The 23,290-nt window shown below is 30.8% G+C and overlaps 4 protein-coding genes across 13 annotated transcripts in view; 1 reads left to right on the forward strand and 3 right to left on the reverse strand.

Moving 5' to 3' along the window:
• Positions 1 to 2,081: 2,081 nt before the first annotated feature.
• Positions 2,082 to 12,823, reverse strand: LOC145964110 (putative peptidoglycan muropeptide transporter SLC46). Its single transcript, XM_083086520.1, has 6 exons — positions 10,211 to 12,823; positions 6,665 to 6,766; positions 5,689 to 5,826; positions 5,493 to 5,576; positions 4,770 to 4,926; positions 2,082 to 3,692 (listed from the first exon to the last, which is right to left on the reverse strand). The coding sequence occupies exons 1-6, from the start codon at positions 11,217 to 11,219 to the stop codon at positions 3,494 to 3,496; spliced, it is 1,689 nt and encodes a 562-aa protein (XP_082942646.1). The 5' UTR covers positions 11,220 to 12,823; the 3' UTR covers positions 2,082 to 3,493.
• Positions 12,824 to 14,113: 1,290 nt separating this feature from the next.
• Positions 14,114 to 17,098, reverse strand: LOC145963645 (pfs47 receptor). Its single transcript, XM_083085772.1, has 4 exons — positions 17,009 to 17,098; positions 15,533 to 15,732; positions 14,722 to 14,865; positions 14,114 to 14,462 (listed from the first exon to the last, which is right to left on the reverse strand). Exons 1-4 carry the CDS (start codon positions 17,013 to 17,015, stop codon positions 14,376 to 14,378), a joined length of 438 nt encoding a protein of 145 aa, XP_082941898.1. The 5' UTR covers positions 17,016 to 17,098; the 3' UTR covers positions 14,114 to 14,375.
• Positions 17,099 to 17,121: 23 nt separating this feature from the next.
• Positions 17,122 to 23,290, reverse strand: part of LOC145963642 (EGFR adapter protein) — a 70,603-nt gene continuing 64,434 nt past the window's right edge. For 9 of the 10 annotated variants that reach the window (XM_083085760.1, XM_083085759.1, XM_083085758.1 and 6 more), the window contains one exon: positions 20,032 to 23,268. In XM_083085760.1, coding sequence (XP_082941886.1) covers positions 23,059 to 23,268 — 210 coding nt within the window. In that variant the 3' untranslated portion in view covers positions 20,032 to 23,058. Of the gene's footprint in view, positions 17,202 to 20,031; positions 23,269 to 23,290 lie in introns of those variants that run through there. The other variant, XR_014436222.1, reaches the window with a different exon arrangement.
• LOC145963644 (DDB1- and CUL4-associated factor 13) lies at positions 17,938 to 20,072 on the forward strand. The gene is made up of 7 exons (XM_083085770.1): positions 17,938 to 18,090; positions 18,176 to 18,564; positions 18,645 to 18,816; positions 18,949 to 19,096; positions 19,160 to 19,460; positions 19,552 to 19,715; positions 19,798 to 20,072. The coding sequence occupies exons 1-7, from the start codon at positions 18,021 to 18,023 to the stop codon at positions 19,883 to 19,885; spliced, it is 1,332 nt and encodes a 443-aa protein (XP_082941896.1). The 5' UTR covers positions 17,938 to 18,020; the 3' UTR covers positions 19,886 to 20,072.

Genomic DNA, 23,290 nt, shown 5'->3' on the forward strand with positions numbered 1-23,290 from the left:
CACATTCATCGTTCCAATACCTTCCTACAAAAATCCAATTTTTAAAAATAAATAAATTATATCTGTCGAAATTTTTATATTATTACATTTGTGAAATACACTTGCTTTTTTATTTGCATATCTTAAATTTCTTGCATATTTTGTACAGATATTGCGAAATGAATGAAAACGTTTCTTTTTATATAATCATAATATTTATATTGAATAATATATTTCTATCAGGTAATTTATGATTATCGCAAATTCAATGTGTATATAACTTGACATTATTTCATAAATTTCGAATTAAATATAAAAATTTCTTGAAATTAAGAAAAAAATTTGTTAAATATCGATAAACTTTAATGTCGGCATATATATACTCTTTGATGATTATATTAATATTTTACTTGAAATTTGCGAAATTTAAAATCTGAATTTTTTACGGGAAAATAATAGAGGTCGGTAAGTTTACAATATCAGTAATCTACAAACGATAGCTCTTTTTAATAATCGATTGTTGATAATAAACTAGTGCCATAGCTCGCTAGATAATTCCTGAAAGCGATGCGCTCTCTATGCATGGACATAGAAACGTGAACATAAACTACAAAGTCATATTCACGAATGTTTTCAGTGAGTAACACAGTAATGTACACAATTTCTGGTTGCATTCCGTACTATGTGCAACGAGTGTCGATAACACGTGTGTTGTGACGCAAGACGTTTATGTACACATATATAATATACATAAATAATATACATAAATAAATTTTTATTAATTATTGTATAGTTAATAATTATAATATTTGTATACATATAAAGCAGAATGTTAAAATAATTGATTTTCCAAAACTAATCATCATGTGCAGTCGATTTTGTAATCAATTTTGCTTTTAAACAGATATATGCATATATTCATAATAAATACCCAGGTAGCAAGCATACGTCATTTTGACGTTCCAAACTGGTCATTTTTGGTCATGTCGTCAAAATGACTAATTTGCTACATGACTTTATATTGACGTCTTGATATAACATTATTTTAACGTCATATTTTAGTCATGAATTGATTATTTTATTATTAATGTGATTAGTTAGTACATCGATCTCATAAAAAAATCTTTTAAAATTTTTTATATAAAATGACTCTCGCTTTCTTCTGAAGAATAGAATGGCTGTAATTGTTCAATGATGCTCTCGAATCGGTTAATCTGCTTTATTTGACAACGCTATTAAATACATTTATTATGCTAAGAAAAAGACGTCAAAATGCGGTACATATCATGACGTCAAGAATCTGTGACATTAGACCGTTACTTTTACGTCATAAAAATGTCAAGAATAGTCAGTGAATGACCAATTTGAAATGTTAAAATGACGTACGCTACGTGGGTACTTATTAAAATCTAATTTATTTTATTATATCAAGTCTAATTCATTCATTAAAATTTAATGAAAATCTAATTCATTTTATTAAAATCTAATTTATAAAAATTTCGAAAAATATAAATTATTTTCATTATTTTATTTGATGAAGAGAAAAACTCTATTTGTGCAAATTAATTTAATATTATTATTTTACATCAAATTTTCATATTCCGAAAAAATATTCTTCTTTTAAATTTGGAATTTTGTAAATTTCAGTTTATTTAATAATAGAATGTAAAAAAATAAATGGTGCATATATGAACGTGAGTTTTGTAATATTCTAGTTCATTAAAATATTATATTACTGGATATATAAATGAATTGAAAATCTGAACATTTCTATTTGATACCTAAGTATCAGAGAAGTAGGCAGAGAAGTATAACACTAAGTACAAACTAAAAAATAGTACATTATAAATACATAAATATCACTTATATTAAAAAATGAACGCAAAGAATAATCAATCTAATTTTTATCAGTTTAATATTTGATTAAATCAAATTAAAATATATATGTAATTGATATATTTGTTTTTAAATTTACATTATATTTATGTGTTATAATACATAAATATTACATTTTAATTTATATTACACATAAAAATATGCGGACGTTTAATAGATTATAGTTCCTTTACAACAACAAACAAAAAAATGTTAGGTATGGAAGTTATATATATGTGGAAAACGCATTATAAAATCAGTCATAAATACATTATTTATTTTTATCAATTTTGAATGTATATTTTGTATGTATATGCAAATATACATGTATATTAAATAAAATTTATATTAAGCTTCACTTAAAATTAATTATATAAGTGAAATTATTGATATACGCGCGGATTAACTTTATTCGACAATATCTTTTAACTAAGATGTTAAATAGCACATAACCGTGCTCTTTGTAAAATTTATGCTAAGAGGGAAGAAGGATTTATGTTCTTTTACAAGCTTGTTATTAAGAATTTGTGCAATCGAAAACTGATTGATATATTATGTAATATGAATCTCTATGTGTGATATACATATTTCTTTTATACTATCATTATATCTGTTTTTTAAGTACAGTTTGTACTAGTAATATATATATTCAACATAAAGAATATAGATTGTTAAATAAAAATCTGAGTATCGTGTTTAACGCCACACTATCGAAGACGCTCTTATTGCATGTAATTGATCGCTTTTAAACGAATACCAAAATTGAAGACTATGAGATATGATTATTACATCACATTTATCTTAGAAAAAATTTTATTATAAAAAAATTCCACAGAGATGGACTTTATTGTATGTCTGTATACTAGTAAACTAATGCCTCTTGCGATTTCTAAAAAGTAAGGAGATATTTCTGTCGTTTCTAAAATGATTGTTTTAATTACATGTTCTTAAAAAATAACTTTTTTTAAATAATTTTCGTTATATATAATTTTAGCTACAAATATTAAATTACAAATGTAAATCGGTAAGAGAGAGAATTATCTTTTATTTATTCGAAATGTCTTTATATTTTGAAAATGTTTGAAAAAATCTACAAATTATGTAAATGAAGTCATGGTTGACAAAAAAGAGTTAATAAAATTTTTTATTTATATTTTAACTTGTACTTCAATGCTTTAGAAAATTGATAACTGTTAGCAATTGCATTTGTACAATATTTGAAACATGCGGTAGTTTCAAATCTTTGTTTATTTTTTACGAGAGAAATTTTCCAGAATTTTACAAACGTAAAAACAAATTCTGTTAAACTTTGTTCCGAATATATATATTTGTTATCTCTAACAAATAGTTTATATCCTTAACAAATACCAAAAATTTCAAAATCAATTTTCTTTATGATATAAGTGATTCATCGAAATCTTCATACACTTCGGATTTTAACAAGCTGTTTGATATATGTATCTGCTTTGAAGTTACTTTGGTATCTGTCCGTAAGATAAATTTGCTAGTTGCTTTATCAGCAGCTCCTCGATTATTGGCACTGGCCTTGAGATGCTCCTTTGGTCCTTTCTTTTTGATGAGGTATTATCAATGCATCATGTTTTCACTTCATTAAAAAAGGATCACGTAAATCGTGAGATCACAATTGCTCAGATTCGAAGGCCGCATTATCTATGCCATTGATCATTTCAGCCTTTTGCGTATTCTTTTGCGTGTCTATAATTTGAATGTTTTTCAAATTATGGTCTGTCGAGTCCTCGTTCTTATGATTGATCATAGCTTCGGGTTCCTTCTGTTCCTTCAGCATACGATCTTTTCGATGCTCCGTATACAACCAACTAATTAAAAATACACACAATTATAATTTACTAGCTTAAAAGAGAGAACTGAATCAGCTATATGACTGATTGCAAAGTTTATGAAATGTTGTTGTTTATTTTTACGAGAGAAATTTTCCAGAATTTTACAAACTTAAAAACAAACTCTGTTAAACTTTGTTCCGAATATATATATTTGTTATCTCTAACAAATAGTTTATATCCTTAACAAATACCAAAAATTTCAAAATCAATTTTCTTTGTGATATAAGTGACTCATCGAAATCTTTATTCACTTCGGATTTTAACAAACTGTTTGATATATGTATCTGCTTTGAAGTTACTTTGGTATCTGTCCGTAAGATAAAGAGTGACCGCAAAAATCGCCTATTTTTGGTCCCGCGATATTGGAACTGAATTGTGTGCCAAATGATACCTTATGACAAGATATCAATCACAAAAAATTTTTAAGTTGAGGTGAGAATTGGTTCCAAAGGTATGGGAAGTCAAAGTTATTAAAATTCATTAACGTTATGACAATTGTGTGGTTCCTTGGATATGGCCAATATCGTGGGATACATGTACCTAATCCTGATATTTGTAATATATCCATAACCATTTCCAAGGAACAAAATCAAGAAAACTAAATCTTAGTATGTGTTTTCACACATACTTGTGGATCGATTTACTTAACAAGAAAAAGAAATTAAAACATTTTTTAAATACATGGTCCGCCATATTAAATCGGCCATTATGAATTTTAAAAATCTGACTTCAAATTCATTGTCAGCAGCTAGCAAAACCCCCGGGTACGAAGTTTTAAATTATCGGACTGAAAGAAAAATTCGTGCTTTAAACCGTACGGGCTGACGAGTTAATGAATTTTGACTACTTTGACCTCCCATATCTCTGGAATCAATTCTCACCTCAACTTAAAAATTTTTTGTGATTGATGTCTTGTCATAAGGTATCATTTGACATACAATTCAGCTCCAATATCGCGGGACCAAAAATAGGCGAAAAAACCACTGATTTTGCGGTCACTCTTTGCTGACAAGTTGTTGAAATAATAGGTAAAAATTTATCACAAATACTTACAAGAATGCAAATACCGCGGGCGTTGTCATGGATCCTCCGGCGATAAAAAAAGTTCCGGGGAACGTATTCATGGTCGCCGCGTAAATAGCACTATACATAGGTCCGTAAACAAGTGGCATTAAGGACTCGCACACGCCAAACAACGAATTGACTTTACCTGTGAAATTACATAATGTATCTTTCAGTATCTATAGAATATAAAAATTACATCAAATGTAAAAATCAAATGTCAAATCATCTACATCAAATTTTTCTCGCCGGATTATTAGTCTAACACGAACGCCTCGTTAAACTATGCTTGCGATAAAGGAAAAATTAACATCGTTACAACGTAAATTGTAATTTAGTGCCTAAATTATCTAAATTACGTCATTCCGCAAAGCAGCTTGAAGATAAAGACCGAGTTTAAGTTGAAAACATTATTAACGGCAATATTGAAATATTAGTCGTAATTTTTATATTTTAACTCTCTCATTCTACAGAGACAACTTTATTTCAGTTGTTTCTTCAGCCATTTATCAGCTAAAATATTATTATGCAATATATTGCACAGAAAGTCGCTTGATTCGTGATTGAATGATTTCGAGAGATTGTATGATAATATATGACATGTTTCCCACAATTATTCGTTTCTAAAGTTGCGTAAAACTCTAAAGCTGCATAATAAAGTCATTAGAGGTGGCAGCGTAACAAGTACCATCTTATGTGTTTATTATTACTTACCGAGTTCATCTGTAGGCACCAGCTTGGACGCTATTGATCGCATGGCAATAAAAGATGTACCGTTTACAATCTCCACAATAGCAGCTGAAACACATAATTATAAATACGTTATTTATCGGAATGTTGAAATTGTACGTGATATATTTGACATATATATAGTTGTTACCCTGATTTTAGCCGTTTTAAAAAGACTGACCTACGTAGACCATCCAAGCATTTGTGGCGAACGCGTAGACAAAACTTGCTAAAATTTTACTCATACAGCTCATGATACCCACAATCGCGTCGTCTATTTTGAGGATGTGACTGAAGATACCAACGGAGATCGCAGTGCCTATATAAAAGGAAAATTTCTCAATTAAAAAAAAATATTATTGTTCGATTAATAAAAGAGAATTAACAAACAAAAAAGTATCATAAATTACAATGAACCGTTAATTAAAAAAAAATATTTGAAATGCAAATGAAACTGAATCGTATGCTAAATTTATCTATTTCGTCAAATAGAAAGTGTGGTAAATAGAAAGCTTGTACTCTCTTTCTCCCGTAAATATAACGTTCAATACGGTAAATGCTAAAATTCTAAATTGGTCACCAAACAATGAATTTCCTCGGCAATTTTTATGTTCATATATTATCGTTTATGAGCATGCGTTTATGAGCAATAGTATCATTATACAGTATCATTTCTTCTATTACAAAATGTGTCTAATATTTTCTAATTACCTGTGTCTATTCACAGTCTGCAAACAATTGCATTTTCAAGGCAATCTCTACCTTCAACGATCCGTTAGAATAAAAATGACGAAGCTAGTGATTCCGCTTAGCAACGATATCGATTCTTATGTAAAATACATCACTCGTCGGACTTTTATCGTTTCATAAATAGAAAAAGAGTTGATTAACTTAATGAATGTGTATGTGTTGAATTACAAAGATAAAAGTAATAGATATTTTTAATTTACGAGAAACGATTATAGGAAATTATTTTTCAAATAATCTCATATATGTATTTTTTACACATAATGGTTTTGTCCCATATTTCTATTTTAAAATTAACAGCATTATCAAGAAATCGGAAGAGTATTATGTGCAAATATTTTACGAGAGTCGGCATGAGAATTTCTTCTCTTGATAATACATAATATTTTTATTTGAACTGATTTTCTTACCGATCAGATTAGTTACCATGCCAAACGTGGAAAACATGCTGAATGACACTTCATTCCAATTGTATCGATACCGCATGTAAAGATAGAGAACCGCCATTTCACCTAAAATAGATAAAATTAATGATGCTTTTATATTTTCATCATTAAAAAATCTCTTTCTTTATTGCAGCGAAAATATATATGTGTATAATCGATTAAAACTCAATGTACGATAAAAATTTTAATAATAAAATATGTAATGTTAGAAAGCGTAATAATAAAAAATGTATCAGTTTAACTTAATCTCTCCGTTCCAATAAATTTTCATATTTTAAAGTATGTATGTATATGTATGTGTTTTAGTTATAAAGTTTTCTAATTAGTCCTTTTTATTATGAACGCTAACGACATAATAACTCCGACACATAATTCATTTTTATATAAGATTAGATTTTTATACAATGACTTCTAAGAATCTAGGTTTTTAATCAAGATTGTGTCAAGCTATTGTTGTTATTTTTCTAATAAGCTCATAGTGATTTCGTCATAGTATTAATTGTATCATATATTGAATATTTTCAGAATCTGTTAAATTTAATAATAAGCAAAATTAATTCCTGTATAAATTTGACAAATTTTTAATTCGTACTTTAATTATAAAGTTTTATCTTAAAAAATTTTTAAATCATGAATTTTATTATCCAAACATTTTATTTACATTTTCGATTAAAATTATTTACTCGTGAATTTGTCACTTATATCTTATCTTTATAGCCAAATAAACTATCGACATTCATAATTTATTTGCAACAAAATATAGCTTTTCAAGAGAGCATCAGCGCACTGTTAATATTACCGCAACATTTTGAGTTACCCAAGCGCAACGATTTTCTGTTCAATTACAAACGATTTTCAGACGATTACATCGGCAACAATTAGAATCAACAATTGCTTCCTGCAGTAATATTAACGAGTTAACTGCGAAGGTCAAATGCAACGTGAGTATTATGTAAAATTCATTCTTTCGTAAAAAAAAAAAGAAAGAAGAATTCATGGAGATATACAACTCGAAATAGCGATTATTGAAACTACAAGATTTGTTCACCATTTGAATATTAACCCTTTGAAAATACAAATACATACAGACATTTTCAATTAATTCTTTCATTCTATTACAATTGAAGTGTGTTTGCGTGATATGTATGAATTTGTAGAATCGGTGATTTTTTCTGTTAAAATTCATCTTTTCGTGTATAACTCCCAATACTCTCAACACTATCTATGTACTACATATCGCAAGATTATAATATGAAAACATATGATACTACTATATGATACGCGAGAACAGTCGGACTTTCACCTATGTATCTCTGATGAATAAAGATCTGAAATTACATCGCCAGTATAACCACGTTTGAACCGGATTAGCATATGTACTGATGAAGACTGCATGCAAATAAGTGCGTGATTTTGCTTGCGTTTTTCTCTGTATCCATATACGTGATTTGTTGAAAAATTTTGACATGGAAAGTATTTTATGAAATAATTTTAGATACAATATTATTCATGTAAGATGTTTCTTATTTAGTAAACAAAGTTTATTTAGCCGCTATTTGTGTATTTTACGTTGATATAATATTAATTAGTATTTGTAAAAAATAATGGACAAGTCCTTATCTGTATAGAATAATTGAGTACATCTCTCTTGAATATTAAACATAGATTTGAAAATTATTTTTAAAAGACATGGAATGAAAGAACTATATAACTGCTGAAATCTATCTGAATACTATATTTATACGGATTTTGCTTGCTCGTTTGCTCTATAAAAATAAGCTATCGGAATAAGCATTAATGTCCTTTGTGATTCTTGCGAACCAAAAGTTATTAAGAGAACCTCCTGTTATAATGACAACAGAGTTAAGAAAAGTATAACATCTTACAGGTATATCCGCGTTAGGGCATTCAAAATCAGGAAGACGCCTATTACACGAAATTGTTATAAGCCCGCTGACGACTGCCCGCGTCACTTAGCAGCTGGGGTAATATGTGCTTAATGCGTACCCAGACATTGTAACGACAGTACCTATATAATTAAATTGTGACAAGGGCATCCGCGAAATGTGCTGGAATTGTGCGTTGTCGCCGTACAAACGTGCACGATCGCATTAAAGTCGCGATAGCGCGCTGTAACAAATGCACGCTAATTGAAAAATTGAATGATCCGAGCGGTCGCGTGCTTGGACAAGCTGTTCTAGCTAAAACTAAAAGCTTTATTGTATTATCAATATACCGTTCGATATTTAAATACAATAGTAATATTAATTACACCATTAACGCTTGATATATCATATGCGATATCGTAAATTTTTAAAAGTTATATAATCTTTCTAAAACTCTCATACACACATTACACCATATCAAAATTCACAAACGTAGCCAATGTTTACTATATTTTGTTTTTTCAATCTCTGTAACGTAAATTTATTCCATTGCGATATTCATCGATTATACAAGATATGTTTGTATTGGAACATGATTGTGTGTTCGAAGAAATATATTACACATATTTAGAAATCTTATGCAAATTATTTATATTTTTATCGACGCTTAAAACATAAATTATTTGTTAGAAGGCATACTACGGTCATCTAAACAACATCATATATATTTACGCTCGTGTAAATGTATGCCTAGTTTTACACATGTCTTCTCTTACTTTCCCTTCGCATACGATATATTCATGCTGTCGGACGTAAGTAATTACTAATGGGAATGTGCACGGTTACCGCAACGCGAATAGCAAGATTAACGAGAGTTACAGCAAGTTTTTATCATGTTACGGATGCACGCAAGAAATAATGGATATATTTTATTTTCATTTGATCCTACACAACACACTTTTACCGATCATTTTAAATTTATTCAATCGAATTATATTTGCATATTTATATTTATATTTGCATATTTATATTTAAATCGTTAAACTTCTTATGTATCAATAATTTGTTTTTGGCTTACATAACATTGCCAAGTAAAATTAAACGCAGTTACTTTCATTTAAAATTGATGAATTTTATATTTCTGAATATAGTTTTATGTTTCTAGTTAAAAACAATTTAAAAAATTAATTAGATGCACACACTCAAATATATACAATAATAAGGTTTAATTATCGAGCTTCTGTTTTTACAATTGTGATAATAACTCAAATTACAAAGCAAATGTTATAAAATAATAGCAAAATAATTTACATGAGATAGAAAATATTTGTTTAATTCCTGTGTCTTAATTTAAAACAATTTATACGTAAATTTTTAGAAATCACAAAAAGTTGCACACTTTGAAACAATTTTCTCGAGCTAATGTTAATGATATTAAAATTGAGACTCATTGCATGCACAATAGTTCTTCTTAATTATTTTCTTGTTTTTTAATCGATTTCTTTCTCTCTCGTATTTAAGTAATCTTGTATCATCACATTAAATATAGACGCGATATATCGAAAAAGAAACAAGAAGATATAAAAGATACGTTTAAGGGATTTTATTTATTTGAAATACTTACCGTAAAGAGGTCCGATGACAACCATAATAATAACCATGAGTACAATGACCCTTTTCTGACGATTGTTTGCTCCCTTTTTGAACGCTACGCGGAACGTCTCCTCTATATGTCTCAACGAAAAAAAGTCCAGAATAGAGGCGCACACCGAGATTCGCTTGTCCTTACTTGGAAGGGTCTTTTTCCGCGCACGTTCTGCACGTACCCTCGGCGGCTCCTTAATAACCACTAATCCGTACACAAAGCTCATTACATAACACACCATCGAGATACTGAAGACACCGTAAAAACCCAGCTTCGTGTATAATATTCCCGACAGGGCCATGCCGATTGGTACACCAAGGGATAGGAAAACGTTGGCCGCGCCGATCCTAAGTGTTCTCGATTCCACGGACGTGATGTCTGCTATGTAACTAAAGATGCCCATGAACATAGTAAACCAGCCGCCGGTTAACGCAGGCCATAAGGCCTCTAATACAACCGACTCCATAGGCAGCTCGTAGAACCAGTAGGTACAAGCGATGAGAGTAACACTGCTGAAGAACTCGCCGATGATCGGCAGCAACATGCAAGGCTTTCTCAAGCCGGTGCGATCGCTCCACGCACCCATAAATAAAATCAGAATGGTCGGCAGAGCACTTTGTAAGGGTGTCTTCCACGTCTGCATACGCGCCACCAGTTGCTGAACCGCGGTCTCTTCAGCCTCGTAGCCGCTGGTGTTTCTGGCAGATAGAGCCGAGCATACCTCGTCTGAATAAGCCAGATTCACTCGACATGCCTTTTCGAGAATAAGATTCTGCGTCGCCAGTGAGGAGAGCACGCTAGGGATCACATAACACGCGATCATCGGTTCGACGGTGATGTTGCTAGTCAGGAAAGTCCATTTCTGTTGGATGCTCATGGACTTCCAAGCGATGGCACTATTGGACTTATCGGCCACTGCAAGATTCGCTTGTTTCTTCTCCGGCGTGAGCCCTGCAGGCGCACCGATGGTCGTCGTGATCTCAGACATATCTTTCGTCAAAGAAAAATAGGATATTTCACTTTACACGGAAACGAGTCAAGTCATATACGAGGTCTCTTTCTGAATGTATGATCGGTCCAAGTTCATCAGCGCGATACAACTTTCGAGGAACGGCTCTCGAGGAAGGTGTTTGAGTTCAGGTGCGAGTTCGATTGCGAGAGCGCGAGAGAAATCGCACGGTGGTCTCGCGACTTCGGGCTAATGCACCATCGTGCATTACGAGACGCGACGGTGTTCTATCTATCTCCTTCCTTGCCAGTCACCGTCAGCGTTTCGTACCACCACCTACTCCCTCTTTTCTCCCCGGATTCGCTTTCCGTTACGCTCTTTCCTACGATCGGCCTACGGCGCCGTTCCTGCACCGCGCGAGTTGTGATCCGCCTTCGTGAACAACGTCCAACCTAGGCATTAACCACACGCATCGAGAGGATAACGTTGACGTTCGCGATCAATCGGCTTTTACGACAATCCGCTACGAGACGTGCGACTAATGCTTCAGCGACCAGCGAACCGCTTCCGATTCCGCTTCGCGCTTACTTTTTGGGTCAAGGTCAATCTCCGTTGACGATATTGGTGCCTACGATATATCTAAAGACTGCAGAAGCTTCCCGCTGAATCTTGATCTTTGAACTCTATTCTTCTTCGATGATCGCTTGATGCATCTTATTCATTTTCTTTTTCTGACGTATCAGGAACGTGGCAATTATCTCGACACGTGGATGTCTTTTATAAAGAACCATAACAAGTTGACACGTATCAAATATTGTTTTACGGATGCGTGCTTTTGATAAATGTCATGTTACATAAAGTCTAACTCACTCTCGATTGAAAGTGACATACTCATAAATGGATGACGAGTAATAATTATCATGTTCATTTTTCTACCTAAGGAATACTTATTCTTGCGTCGGGGAATAATGATCTTTTTCGGTTTCATGTATCTCACGATTCGACGGTACATTGTTCCTACTTGTCAACAATCTTGATTTCTGATTCGCGATCCGCCGATTTCTGATTCGTGATTGTACAACTGTGATTCGCCAACTGTGCGTTACTACGTCGAAAAATATATTGCAGAAGCGTTGAATAATGTAAATTGAGGTCCCAGAATTAGTGTCGAAATCTCTCGTGAAGTGTGAATGTTTTCGTCCTCGGTTAATGTCAACGATTCGTAAGAGGCTACTCACGAAACCGTACGATTACCTTGCCAGTTCTGTTACATAAGCTTCTTTCACCGAGCAATCCATTCGATTGATTGATCACGCACAATCTCCGATCATTCTCAATAGGTCCTGTTTGTTACGAAAATTCTTCCTTGTCACAATAGCAGTTAATCTGGTATTATCCAAATGTGCTTCTTCTTTTCCCTAAGAATAATACGCGAGTAACTCTGAGCGATTGCATGAAGACAAGCATTTTCAATCACAACCGCGTGATTTTTTTAAATGAGAAACGCAAGAGATTCGTTAGCCCAAAAACGATTGCACTACATTGACTATCGCGATCGTGTCCGATGTCGACAATGTTGAACGGATGATGACAACTGAGCGTAAACAGGGAGCGTCGTCGAATCGTTGCCGCGCGTAACTCGACGAAGCACTGTTAAATGTGACAATTCGTTGATAAAGTAATCGCTATGGTCGCAGTGTTCTACAGTCGAAGCCTATTTTAGACAGGGCCGTTCAAGTGCTATTATCTATGGTGCTTTCAAAGCTATTCGCAATGATTTGTCAGCTGATAAGGAACATTATTGCCTTTTTATTCGCATGTGACTAGTCGCATATGACAAGTCGTATATTTTTTGTAATTTGTCATGACTTTGCCATCGTTCATATCACCGATAAATTCTCCGTGAAATTGTTAGTTTATTCGATTTGTTTAAATACATGCTTAATTTGTTTTTGATCGATCAGATCTTGAGATCTAATACGATATGTCAGCTTTCGAAACTCACGATGCGAAATCGCGAAATCGATGAAAATCCACAAGGTCGCAACCTAGAGAGGCTGAAAGAGACCTAGAGGCGGCCCTGGCTCTCAAGTCTGACGTATGACGCTGTCAAGTGAGTAATGCTCGCAATTCCACAGTGATGCTTATAAAATATTCGATGCAGAGCTGTCACCGGCACCTCTGTCTTGATATTCGACCGACGAGGGTGCATCGGTGGTCGTCATCATCCAAGAGCCATCCTCTTCGATCGACATGGCGGCCGTGTTTGTTGAGAGAGATACGACATTTTTTCGCACTGATTAACCGATTATTTACTGCAATTGTCAAAAAGCTGCTAATACATCGCGTAATAAGCTATTACTATTTCTAACATGAATATTTGATTGCAGTGCATTTTCGCTCCATTGAACCGCTACTCGAGAATCGTGGATTTCCAACGATAACCATGGAGCCAATTGATTTTAATTCCGCGTTCAGCGCATAAAGCTACTTACGATATCTTTTTTCGACTATCGAATGAAGTGAACAGAAACGATTTCTCCTATATGCATTTTTTCGATGCGATACAATACATTTGCCATCACACACATTTGTACTTTATTTATTTTTATAAACCATTTGTCTTGTGATGATTTTTACTCAGTTATTTATCGATGACAGATTTTGACTAAAATGTTTTAATAGTATGCACATTGTTATATATTTTATAGCAAATTATGCAACTATTATGAAAGGGATTTTACTATTATACAAAAATTATAATTTTATATTAAAGCAAAGAGAGAGAGACGAAAGAAATAATAGAATTGTTATAATTATAATAATATAATGATATGTCTTATATTGTATTACTTTAAGCTTTTTGCAATATTTTCAGAGAGATTAAAGATTAAATATTGCTAAGGAATGAATAAAAAATATAAGTCGATAAGTCAATATTTCGATATTTAATTGCTGTTCATTAAAACAATATTTGAAATAATTATTTGCAACTATTTGCAATCGTCTTATTTATAAATATTTTAAAAATGAATCTTTACAAATGTTTACAGAAACGAAACGCTATTCGTTTGTACAATAATTTTTTATGCAGGTCCTCCTGCTTCAGTAGCATGTTTAAAGATTGTTGCTTGAATCTTAATTTTCATCACATATATATAAAAGAAATGTATATTACATTGAGCATCGTTTTAACTAATGCATGACGAGTACTTCATAATCCTTGAATGACAACTCTTCGCCATCGTATGGAATGTATAAGCATCCGTGACTTTGCTGTACCTGAAAAAAATTATTAAAATATTCAGATTATGTATCTTTATTACACATAAATGCATACACGTACACATGCACATGTATATACAGCACACATTAAATTAAATTTTGCATATTAAACACGGAATACGAAAAATCAGTAGATGAAAAGATACATGTCTCACAAATATTGGAATAATGTTCTATATTTTAAAAATTCTTGTCATACATATGTGCAAACAATTGCTCTGAATCTTAAGGACAGACAACTGCCGAAAAGACTGACCTTGCCAATCGTTTGAGACCCATTATGGAGGACACGGCCAATGTATAAAGGTTCCCCATCCGCTGTTTGACCGGCGATTATGGCATCCGCTGGTACTTCACCATTACTACAAAATTCCCATGCAAATTCGCCTTGGCAAAGGACCTGATAATTATTTATCGCTAATAATTAATAATTGTTAAACAGCAATAATTATGCATGTACGTTATATTAATAACAAATTATATCAGATTTTGTTCGCTATTATCATTATTATTTGATCAGAAAAGATTATCAGATGGAACAAAAAATGTCATTATAATAATAATCTCTCACACAATTCACAGCGCTCATCGCAAATCATATCTTGTGGTTGGTTTTCAATTATCGAAAAAAAACTGATATCTCAAGTTTATTTTAAGCTTAAATGCAACGCTAATTAACATAACAAGTTTTGTATTTTGACTACTCATTTATGATATGTTAAATAATTTGCAGAAATAACTTGTAATAAATTTTATTCGCTGTTATATAATCACAGGAAATCATTGTGTATGTGCATACCGGTATTATATTATCCTAATATTAATAAGTCTTGACAATTATTACGCAAATTGATGGTAATATTGTTATTTTTGTAAAAATATCATGAAAAATAAAATCAATATCATTTCAATGATTCTAATTCTTTTTATTAGAGACACACAAGAAACTATCATACTTTATACCAATGCTCGCCTTTTTGTTTATTTTTATGCGTAACAATAATTAAAAAAATAGATAATTTTGTAACATTGAGAAACAAAAAAGTTCTCTCTTTCTTTTTACTTACTTCGAAATTATCTTTAGGATGTTCTTCACCGTTATAACAAACGTAAGCGACGTTTTTATCAGGAATTATTTTCGCTGGTAACGTGTCGCCATTGTGGAAGGCTCTGCCAACGTAAATCTTGCTTCCATCAGAATCGCGACCGCCGAAGATCGCATTTTCTGGCAACGATTGAGTACCGGTACGAGTTACCCACCTGTAGGCTATAACAAAATGACAAATTATCAATAATATTGATATGCCAAAATTAATTCGAATGGATTATCTAAGCTTCAGTTTTTTAATCTTATCTCGCAGAGTGTGTAAATAAAACACTTCGATTATTTAGAATTTATGCTCTAAGAAAGTATTTGCTTTAATATAAAATTCGTGATATAGACTCCAGATAAAAAAAGAGAAATCTAATATCCAATGTATAATTCTCTAGTATGTAAACTTGCATATTTGCAATAGTAATTTCCTTAGATAGTTGCTAAAAAAATAATTTTTGAGTTTTAAATAATTGTTAAGTTTTGTTTCCATTAAAATATTATATGTATATAAACATTAATCTTTAATTCTACAATTTATAAAAGTCATACTCCCTTAATTTTTTTTAACTGAAAAAACTGTTTAAAATTATTAAGATATATACAGCTATTTAGATTAAGATAATTTTAATTTAATTTACGTTAGAAAGAAAAAGAGAAGGAAAGAAAGAAAGAGATATAAATCTTATTTTATAATATAATCTTATAAGCATCTAGTTCACAATTGACATAATATATATAATAAACATATATATTAAACTATAATAATATTAAAATGTATACATATACATGTCAACATATGTTTCGTATAATCGATAAAAATCTTCTAGAAGATTCATAAAATGATTTCATATCACACACATATTATCTTTACCATCCATATGACTCATATTTTATAAACTAAAATAACTGCTTAAATTTAAAGACATATTTTCTTGAATTTAAAAAAAAATTAATAACCAATAATATTTTCATTATGCAATACGACTAAAATAATATGTATAAAAACACACATATATTTCTAAAATATATTATGGAATTATATTATTTTAATGTCATAAAAGGATTTAAAAATCCTTTCTTAAATATTTGAGATATGTTTTTAATTATATAAGCAATTAAGATTTAATAAATTTTTGGAAATTAAGTATTAAAAATAAAGATGGCAAATAAAACTTTATTTTTTTAAATTAATTTTAATTTATATATCATAATGGATATAATCCGATTTTTAGAATTTATGTTTCAAATTTTTTTTATAATAAAAAGATCGAAATGCAGAAAATGATGAAAATATTTATAATTACAAATATTGATAATTTAATAGAACATACTTGTGCAGTGAATAAGATAGTAGTAAAGAATTAATTTTATAAAAAAACGAAGAATATAATATTCTATATCTCTTTTTATAACGTATACTTTAGCAAAATTTCCTTTTTTCACTCACCTGGCATTATGGAATTCGATTCGACACGGTTGAAGCCTCAATATGAGATGATACTTATCGTGACTGCGACGTGAAATTAACGACTCGTGTAATCTTATCGTTCGTATAATCTTATTTGTCGAAACGTATCGTTCCTCTTTCTCTCTTCCTCTTTTGCTTTCTTCTTTTTTGTGCTATATATATGACAGTTTCTCTAGAATTTCACGATATGATATACTTTTCCTCATCTTTCCACGTATTATTAATTGGTAAAACTATCGTAATATAGTTGTTATTACATATAATCAAAAAGAAAAAACAAAAATTTTATAAAATTTTATCTTATGCGCGCATAAAATCCAGTCTTTTCGATAAAATATAGATATTATCTTAAATATATTGTTGTAAATACATTGTTACTTATATTATAATTAATTTCTAATGCATATTTTTAAATTAGAGTAATCACATAAATTACGTAATAAATATATCAAAATTCTTAAATTAACACTATTTTATTATTGCTTTCTTGTATTTCTTCTCATATTTAATTTATAATAGTTTACATAATTTACATGTTTTTTATGAAAAAAGTCCGTGTGAATATGATATCATGTAGACAATTACATAAATAATTCTTATAAATATAATTTTGAAATCTATTACATAGGTTTTGCTGTCAAGAGAAGTGAAATAAAGGAAACGATAAAATAATATAAAAGTGATTTAATTAAATATATAGAATAATTTTTTAACAAGAGTGTTTCCCATTTCATTTAGTAAAAACTTAAATTCTATTTAGCAGAAATACATACAAATCTCATTTAGTGAAAATTCAAATCTATTTAGCGAAGACTTGAACCTTGCTTAGCCAAGATTAGAACCCTATTTAGCCAAGACTCAAACCCTGCTTAATGGATACTCAAATGTTGACACTCAATGAAAGATGGAGTTCATTTAACAGAGTGTGTGTACAGCTTCATACCACGTGTATTTTATTTCTATAGAATAAGTGCATATAATTTCTTTTAAAATGAAAGTTAAAGTATTAACTAGGAATCCTGATGAATACTTACGAGAGACTAAACGAGATATCCATAAAAGTAAATATACAAAGAGATTACACAAAGCTAATCTAACCTATTGAAGCCTCTCTACAGCTGATTGAAATTGTTTTATCATTTACAGTTCCGAGAAATTTCGATCCAGCTTTACATCCTTTCGTAGCTCCAAGAGAATACACGAAAGCATTAAATGCCGTTAAACTCGAGAGAGTATTTGCAAAACCATTTGTAGGCAATTTAGAAGGCCATAAGGATGCGATATCTTGCATATGTAAACATCCTTCTCAATTATCTACTTTATTAAGTGGTGCTTATGATGGTGAAGTAAAAATGTGGAATCTTGCTAAAGGAACTTGCACACGCACATTACTAGCTCATGATGGTATAATTCGTGCTGCTACATTTGTACCTGATGGGAAACGTTTTATTACTATTGGAGATGATAAAACAATCAAGACATGGGATGCTGCTAATAATGAAAAAGACGAACCCTTAAATACTATTGCCAGCAAAGTATGCAACTTTTATAATTTTCTAAAATTATTTAAGCTTTAAAACATTTGAAAGTGTTTTAAGCAAGTTTCTCTTTCTAGAGAGTATTATCTAATATAACTCATCATCGGACTAAACCTGTATTTGTCACTTGTGGAGAAGGATTATGTCATATGTGGGAAGAAACTCGTAATGTACCACTTCATACATTTAAATGGGGAGTAGATGGTTTACATGATGTAAAATTTAATCCTGTACAAAAAGATCTTTTAGGTATAGTATATATTACATATATTAAGACTTTTTACTATATTTTTTTATTATAAGCATATTCTTTCTAGCTGTTTTCTTCGAGTACAAAATTAAATTCTGAATTAAGTTTCTCTTAAAATAAATTGCTTTCAGCCTCTTGTGGGAGCGATCGTAGCATAATTTTATATGATACTAGAGAGACAGGACCCTTAACAAGAATAGTAATGAAATTACGAAGCAACAAACTTTCGTGGAATCCCATGGAAGCTTTCACTTTTACATGTGCTAATGAAGATTACAAGTGAGATAATAAATTATGAAATAGCTTTGGCTTTTTGCAGAAATTTTAAATAGTTTCTTTTAGTTTGTATACCTATGATATTCGGAAATTGAAAACACCAATTAATGTACATATGGATCACGTGGAGGCTGTGATAGATGTGGATTATTCACCGACAGGAAGAGAATTTGTTTCAGGCAGTTATGACAAGTCTATCCGTATTTTTGAAGTTAATAAAGGTCACTCGCGAGAAGTGTATCATACAAAACGCATGCACAGGCTTACCTGCGTAGGATGGTCACTTGATGATAAATACATAATAAGCGGCAGCGATGAAATGAACCTTCGTATATGGAAAGCTAAAGCGTCAGAAAAACTCGGCATCGTAAGTAAAATATCACAGACTCCAGACTAAATTTATATAGATATCTTGAAATAAGTACTAATAATTTATTTTTTTTTTCTATTTTTTGTAGTTGAAGACTAGGGAAAAACTAGCACGGCGTTGCAACGATGCTTTAATAGAGAAATATGCGATTCATCCTGAAATTCGACGTATTGCACGTCATAGACAAGTGCCGAAGCACATATACAATGCGCGAACCGAATTACGAACAATTCGTGAGAAAAGTAAACGCAAGTGAGTACAACTATATATATAGTTGTTTATATTTTTATAAATAATTTTTTAGCAAATATCTTAATAAAATATCGTTTTGCAGGGAGGCTAACAGGCGTTCTCATTCTAAGAAGAACACTGTACCATTTGTGTCAGAAAGGGAAAAGCACATGGTACGTCAAGATAATTAAAACAATATATATCCTTTTACTCGATACGATTAAAAATACGTTACAATATTTCGAGTTTTATGTATCGACTCGTTAATTGATTCATTACGTCATCGATTTTTGTATTTGTTAGATCTCAGGATATTATGTATGGCAAGAAATACATACTCTTTGTATAATATTTATTGTAATAAATAATTTCTCTTGACATTATATAACGCATCGCGATAATAAATTCATAAAACATTACAAACCTCAAGCAGTGATTAATGTCATGCCTAGTGTACCTTACGACAGCTGATTATGCTGCGCTCCTTGCGCGATTATTTTAGCACGCGATTTAATCAGTTTTCTAGTATAAATATTTCTCTTGTTATTTTAACTTTATACCCCAAAAAGCTTATTAAAATTCTTGTACGTTGTATCATGTAAGATTAACAAATATAAAACTTGTTATTTCTTTTGCACAATTTTTATATGATCTTAAAAAATGTAATTGGTACGTGATGAGAAATTTTTAACAAAATTTCAGAAATACAATATATTTCTATGAGATTCCTCCTTTTATTATAATGACTTAGCAATTCGCGTCGTTAAAGCATTACGCAGAAACACATTGTAAAAGTAGAAAGTCACAGGGATTCATATTCGCACAAATCTATTATACATATTATACATACGATTTTAATGCGCTATATGTATCTTTCTGAGCTTTCTTCCAGCACAATGCGTTACTTATGTATCTCATCGATACGCTATTGATGCACATGTTAATTTGTCTATTTTGTCTCTACAAGGATCGAAGTTGCGTTATCATTTTGAAAAATTTAATATTTGATGCTATAAGTTTGGACAAATGTTAAAAGATGTTTTATACTGCTTTTACATTTTCATATATTTATAACAATAAAATTAAATGATCGAAATTATGGCAACTTCAATTCTTGTTGTCTAATAGTTTTTGTTACAAATGATAGTTATTATTTGACGTTGTTGATTTGATGAAAAATATGATATTGGCAGTTTTTAAATATTTCAATGTAGGCTCGATAAATTTATAGTCAAAAAGTATATATCAATGATACTTGGGGTGATTAACGGAAATTGTATGCAATTTATAATATCTGATTACCGTGTAAATAAGATAATTATTCACACATAATCGTATAGTTTCCATTGTCGTAACTAATTTCGAAATTTCTAAGCGCGAAATTTCACTTTCAAGACTAGGATAATTAAGAAACTATAAATTATATATCGCCTCTTATCATATTTCGTATTCCATTGAATTCAAATTTCGATAAAGTTTTATATATTCTTTGTGTGTGTGTGTGTGTGTGTGTGTGTGTGTAATCATATTTTTCATGATTCCATGCCTTTTAATTCTCTTTGACTAATTAAATATATATAGAAATATCGAATAAGAATAATTATAATATATATACATATAAACAACATATACACATCAATATTGTGAGGACTAAAAACGAAAAATATTTTGTTTAATTTTTCTAAAAGAAAACAATATGTTTTTAATCTTACTTTTGTAAGATTACCTTCATACAAATTGTACTTTTATTCTTTTATACAATTAAAGATAATATTTCGCTAATATCTTGTGTTTGTTGCATATATTAGGAAATAAAATTTAGAGCAAAGAACTTTTGCTTCGCGTACACATCAGTTTATTTTACAAAAAAATTAATGAAATATTTAATATTAAAATAATTTATTCCATTTTTAATATTGATCGAAAAGAAGTTGTTTTTCGTTTTCAGTCCCCGGTTGCGATATATCATTAGATTGCGCGATTAAATAATAACGGAAGAATCCAAATTCGGTACGTTTAAACTCGATAATGGGCCAATTATATCTTGATTTTGCTCCTAAATTCGAACACTTTTAAACGGTTCGATTCTCGTGGCTAAAACTTTTCCTCGAAGTATGTACAGAAAATATGTCACGATTATATACTCGTATCTTTCGTAGTTTCTCAAGAATAGACCTTGTTTGATTAATTATGAAGTCTCAAATCGAATAGGGAGAGACGATTGCATTTAGCTATTTTACAATCTTGTTGGAATATTTGGCCTTTTCAGCGCCTTTTTTAAATGCGATCAACAATCAATATAATTTATGTTATGTTACGACAACAATATATTTTCGATTACATTTTATGAAATAATAAATAATCACTTTGGTCGAATAAAAATTGTTAGATCGCTCTCAGATTGCAAAGTTTTTCACAATTGTGAGAAAGATGAGAAAATATCTAAATATTGTACGCCATGATATCGATTTTTCTTTCGAAAATAGAGTTTCCATATATATTGGTCTCCCATTTTAATCCACATATTTTTAACACAATCCTGACATATTTTTAACGCAATCTTTTTAACATAATTTATTTTAATTTTTTTAAAGCTTGAAATTATTTTCTTTGACGTAATTTATCGATGCTTTTATACATTCTTTCAATTACTCAATGATTATGCATTTTCTAATAATATATCATATAATCGATCGTTTAGCATCACTGCAATTATCAAAAGTGATTAAACGGTAACAAAATGAATATTGTCTTGAAAACGAATATGTTTTTAATTCTAACACAGAAAAACTTGCAAAAAGATTCTTAAAATGATTCTTAAATGATTCTTAATATGCTTATAATGGATACTCTGTTTCGTGAAAATAATTTATTCTGGTTTTTTCGACAAACGACAATTGTTTCGCTTCACCTGCTATAACAAGCTTAAAACTAATATCTTGCGCTAAGCGTGCTGTAATATATATAAAAAATTGTTGACATTACTATTCCACAGTCGCACGCGTCCACAACACTAGCAGTTATTAAATTATTTCTACGCTACGTATTTCGTATCAATGACTTATTAATGACTTACGAATATGTATCACTGGTGGTTGTGCGAGTCTTTCGGAACGTTTCGATAACTAAGCGTTGTCTAAATACATACTTTGTATCGTGTGCCAATATCGATTACTCCAGGCAAGATCTCTTTGCGACAATCGCAAGTGACATTGTCTCTTTACATTCAATGGCACAAAATTAATCCAGGTCCAAATGTACCAAATAATGCTTCGCGTTCCTTTCAATCCATCTTTATATGAATTGATAAACGTTTTCGAAAAAAAGAGGAGCACGAATATTCCATTGTTTTCAATGGTTCATTCTAGACATTTAGATCGGCCATCATTTTGCGAAAATCCGCCAGGGTATTGTAATCGGGATCTGAATCGATGTCCGCGAAATCCTTGCTGGAATCAGTCTTGACGAAGCTCGGATTATATCGGCTTAGCGACAACGGGCATGGCAATAATTCTGGCATGACCGAGTGGTGAGTGATTAACGCGGTCAGCGTCGTAAATTCTTTTGTGAAGCCCTGAAACGTATGAAATTATTGA

The sequence above is a fragment of the Camponotus vicinus genome, unplaced genomic scaffold (assembly GCF_025532165.1).
Source record: "Camponotus vicinus isolate PSW18456_S1 unplaced genomic scaffold, iyCamVici1.0 SCAF_13, whole genome shotgun sequence".
In the NCBI taxonomy this organism is placed as follows: domain Eukaryota; kingdom Metazoa; phylum Arthropoda; class Insecta; order Hymenoptera; family Formicidae; genus Camponotus; species Camponotus vicinus.

What these genes read in the sequence shown, in the direction of transcription:
- LOC145964110 (XM_083086520.1), bottom strand. Translation starts at nt 11,219, where the DNA reads ATGTCTGAGATCACGACGACCATCGGTGCGCCTGCAGGGCTCACGCCG. An exon ending in TGTCATCGGACCTCTTTACG is followed by an intron (nt 6,767 to 10,210) that starts GTAAGTATTTCA and finishes TATCTATTTTAG; the next exon opens with GTGAAATGGCGGTTCTCTAT. An exon ending in CATGGTAACTAATCTGATCG is followed by an intron (nt 5,827 to 6,664) that starts GTAAGAAAATCA and finishes CCTTTTATATAG; the next exon opens with GCACTGCGATCTCCGTTGGT.
- LOC145963645 (XM_083085772.1), bottom strand. An exon ending in ATCCTAAAGATAATTTCGAA is followed by an intron (nt 14,866 to 15,532) that starts GTAAGTAAAAAG and finishes AATAATTATCAG; the next exon opens with GTCCTTTGCCAAGGCGAATT. An exon ending in GGTCTCAAACGATTGGCAAG is followed by an intron (nt 14,463 to 14,721) that starts GTCAGTCTTTTC and finishes AATTTTTTTCAG; the next exon opens with GTACAGCAAAGTCACGGATG.
- LOC145963644 (XM_083085770.1), top strand. Translation starts at nt 18,021, where the DNA reads ATGAAAGTTAAAGTATTAACTAGGAATCCTGATGAATACTTACGAGAG. An exon ending in TAAACGAGATATCCATAAAA is followed by an intron (nt 18,091 to 18,175) that starts GTAAATATACAA and finishes TATCATTTACAG; the next exon opens with TTCCGAGAAATTTCGATCCA. An exon ending in CGTGAGAAAAGTAAACGCAA is followed by an intron (nt 19,716 to 19,797) that starts GTGAGTACAACT and finishes ATCGTTTTGCAG; the next exon opens with GGAGGCTAACAGGCGTTCTC.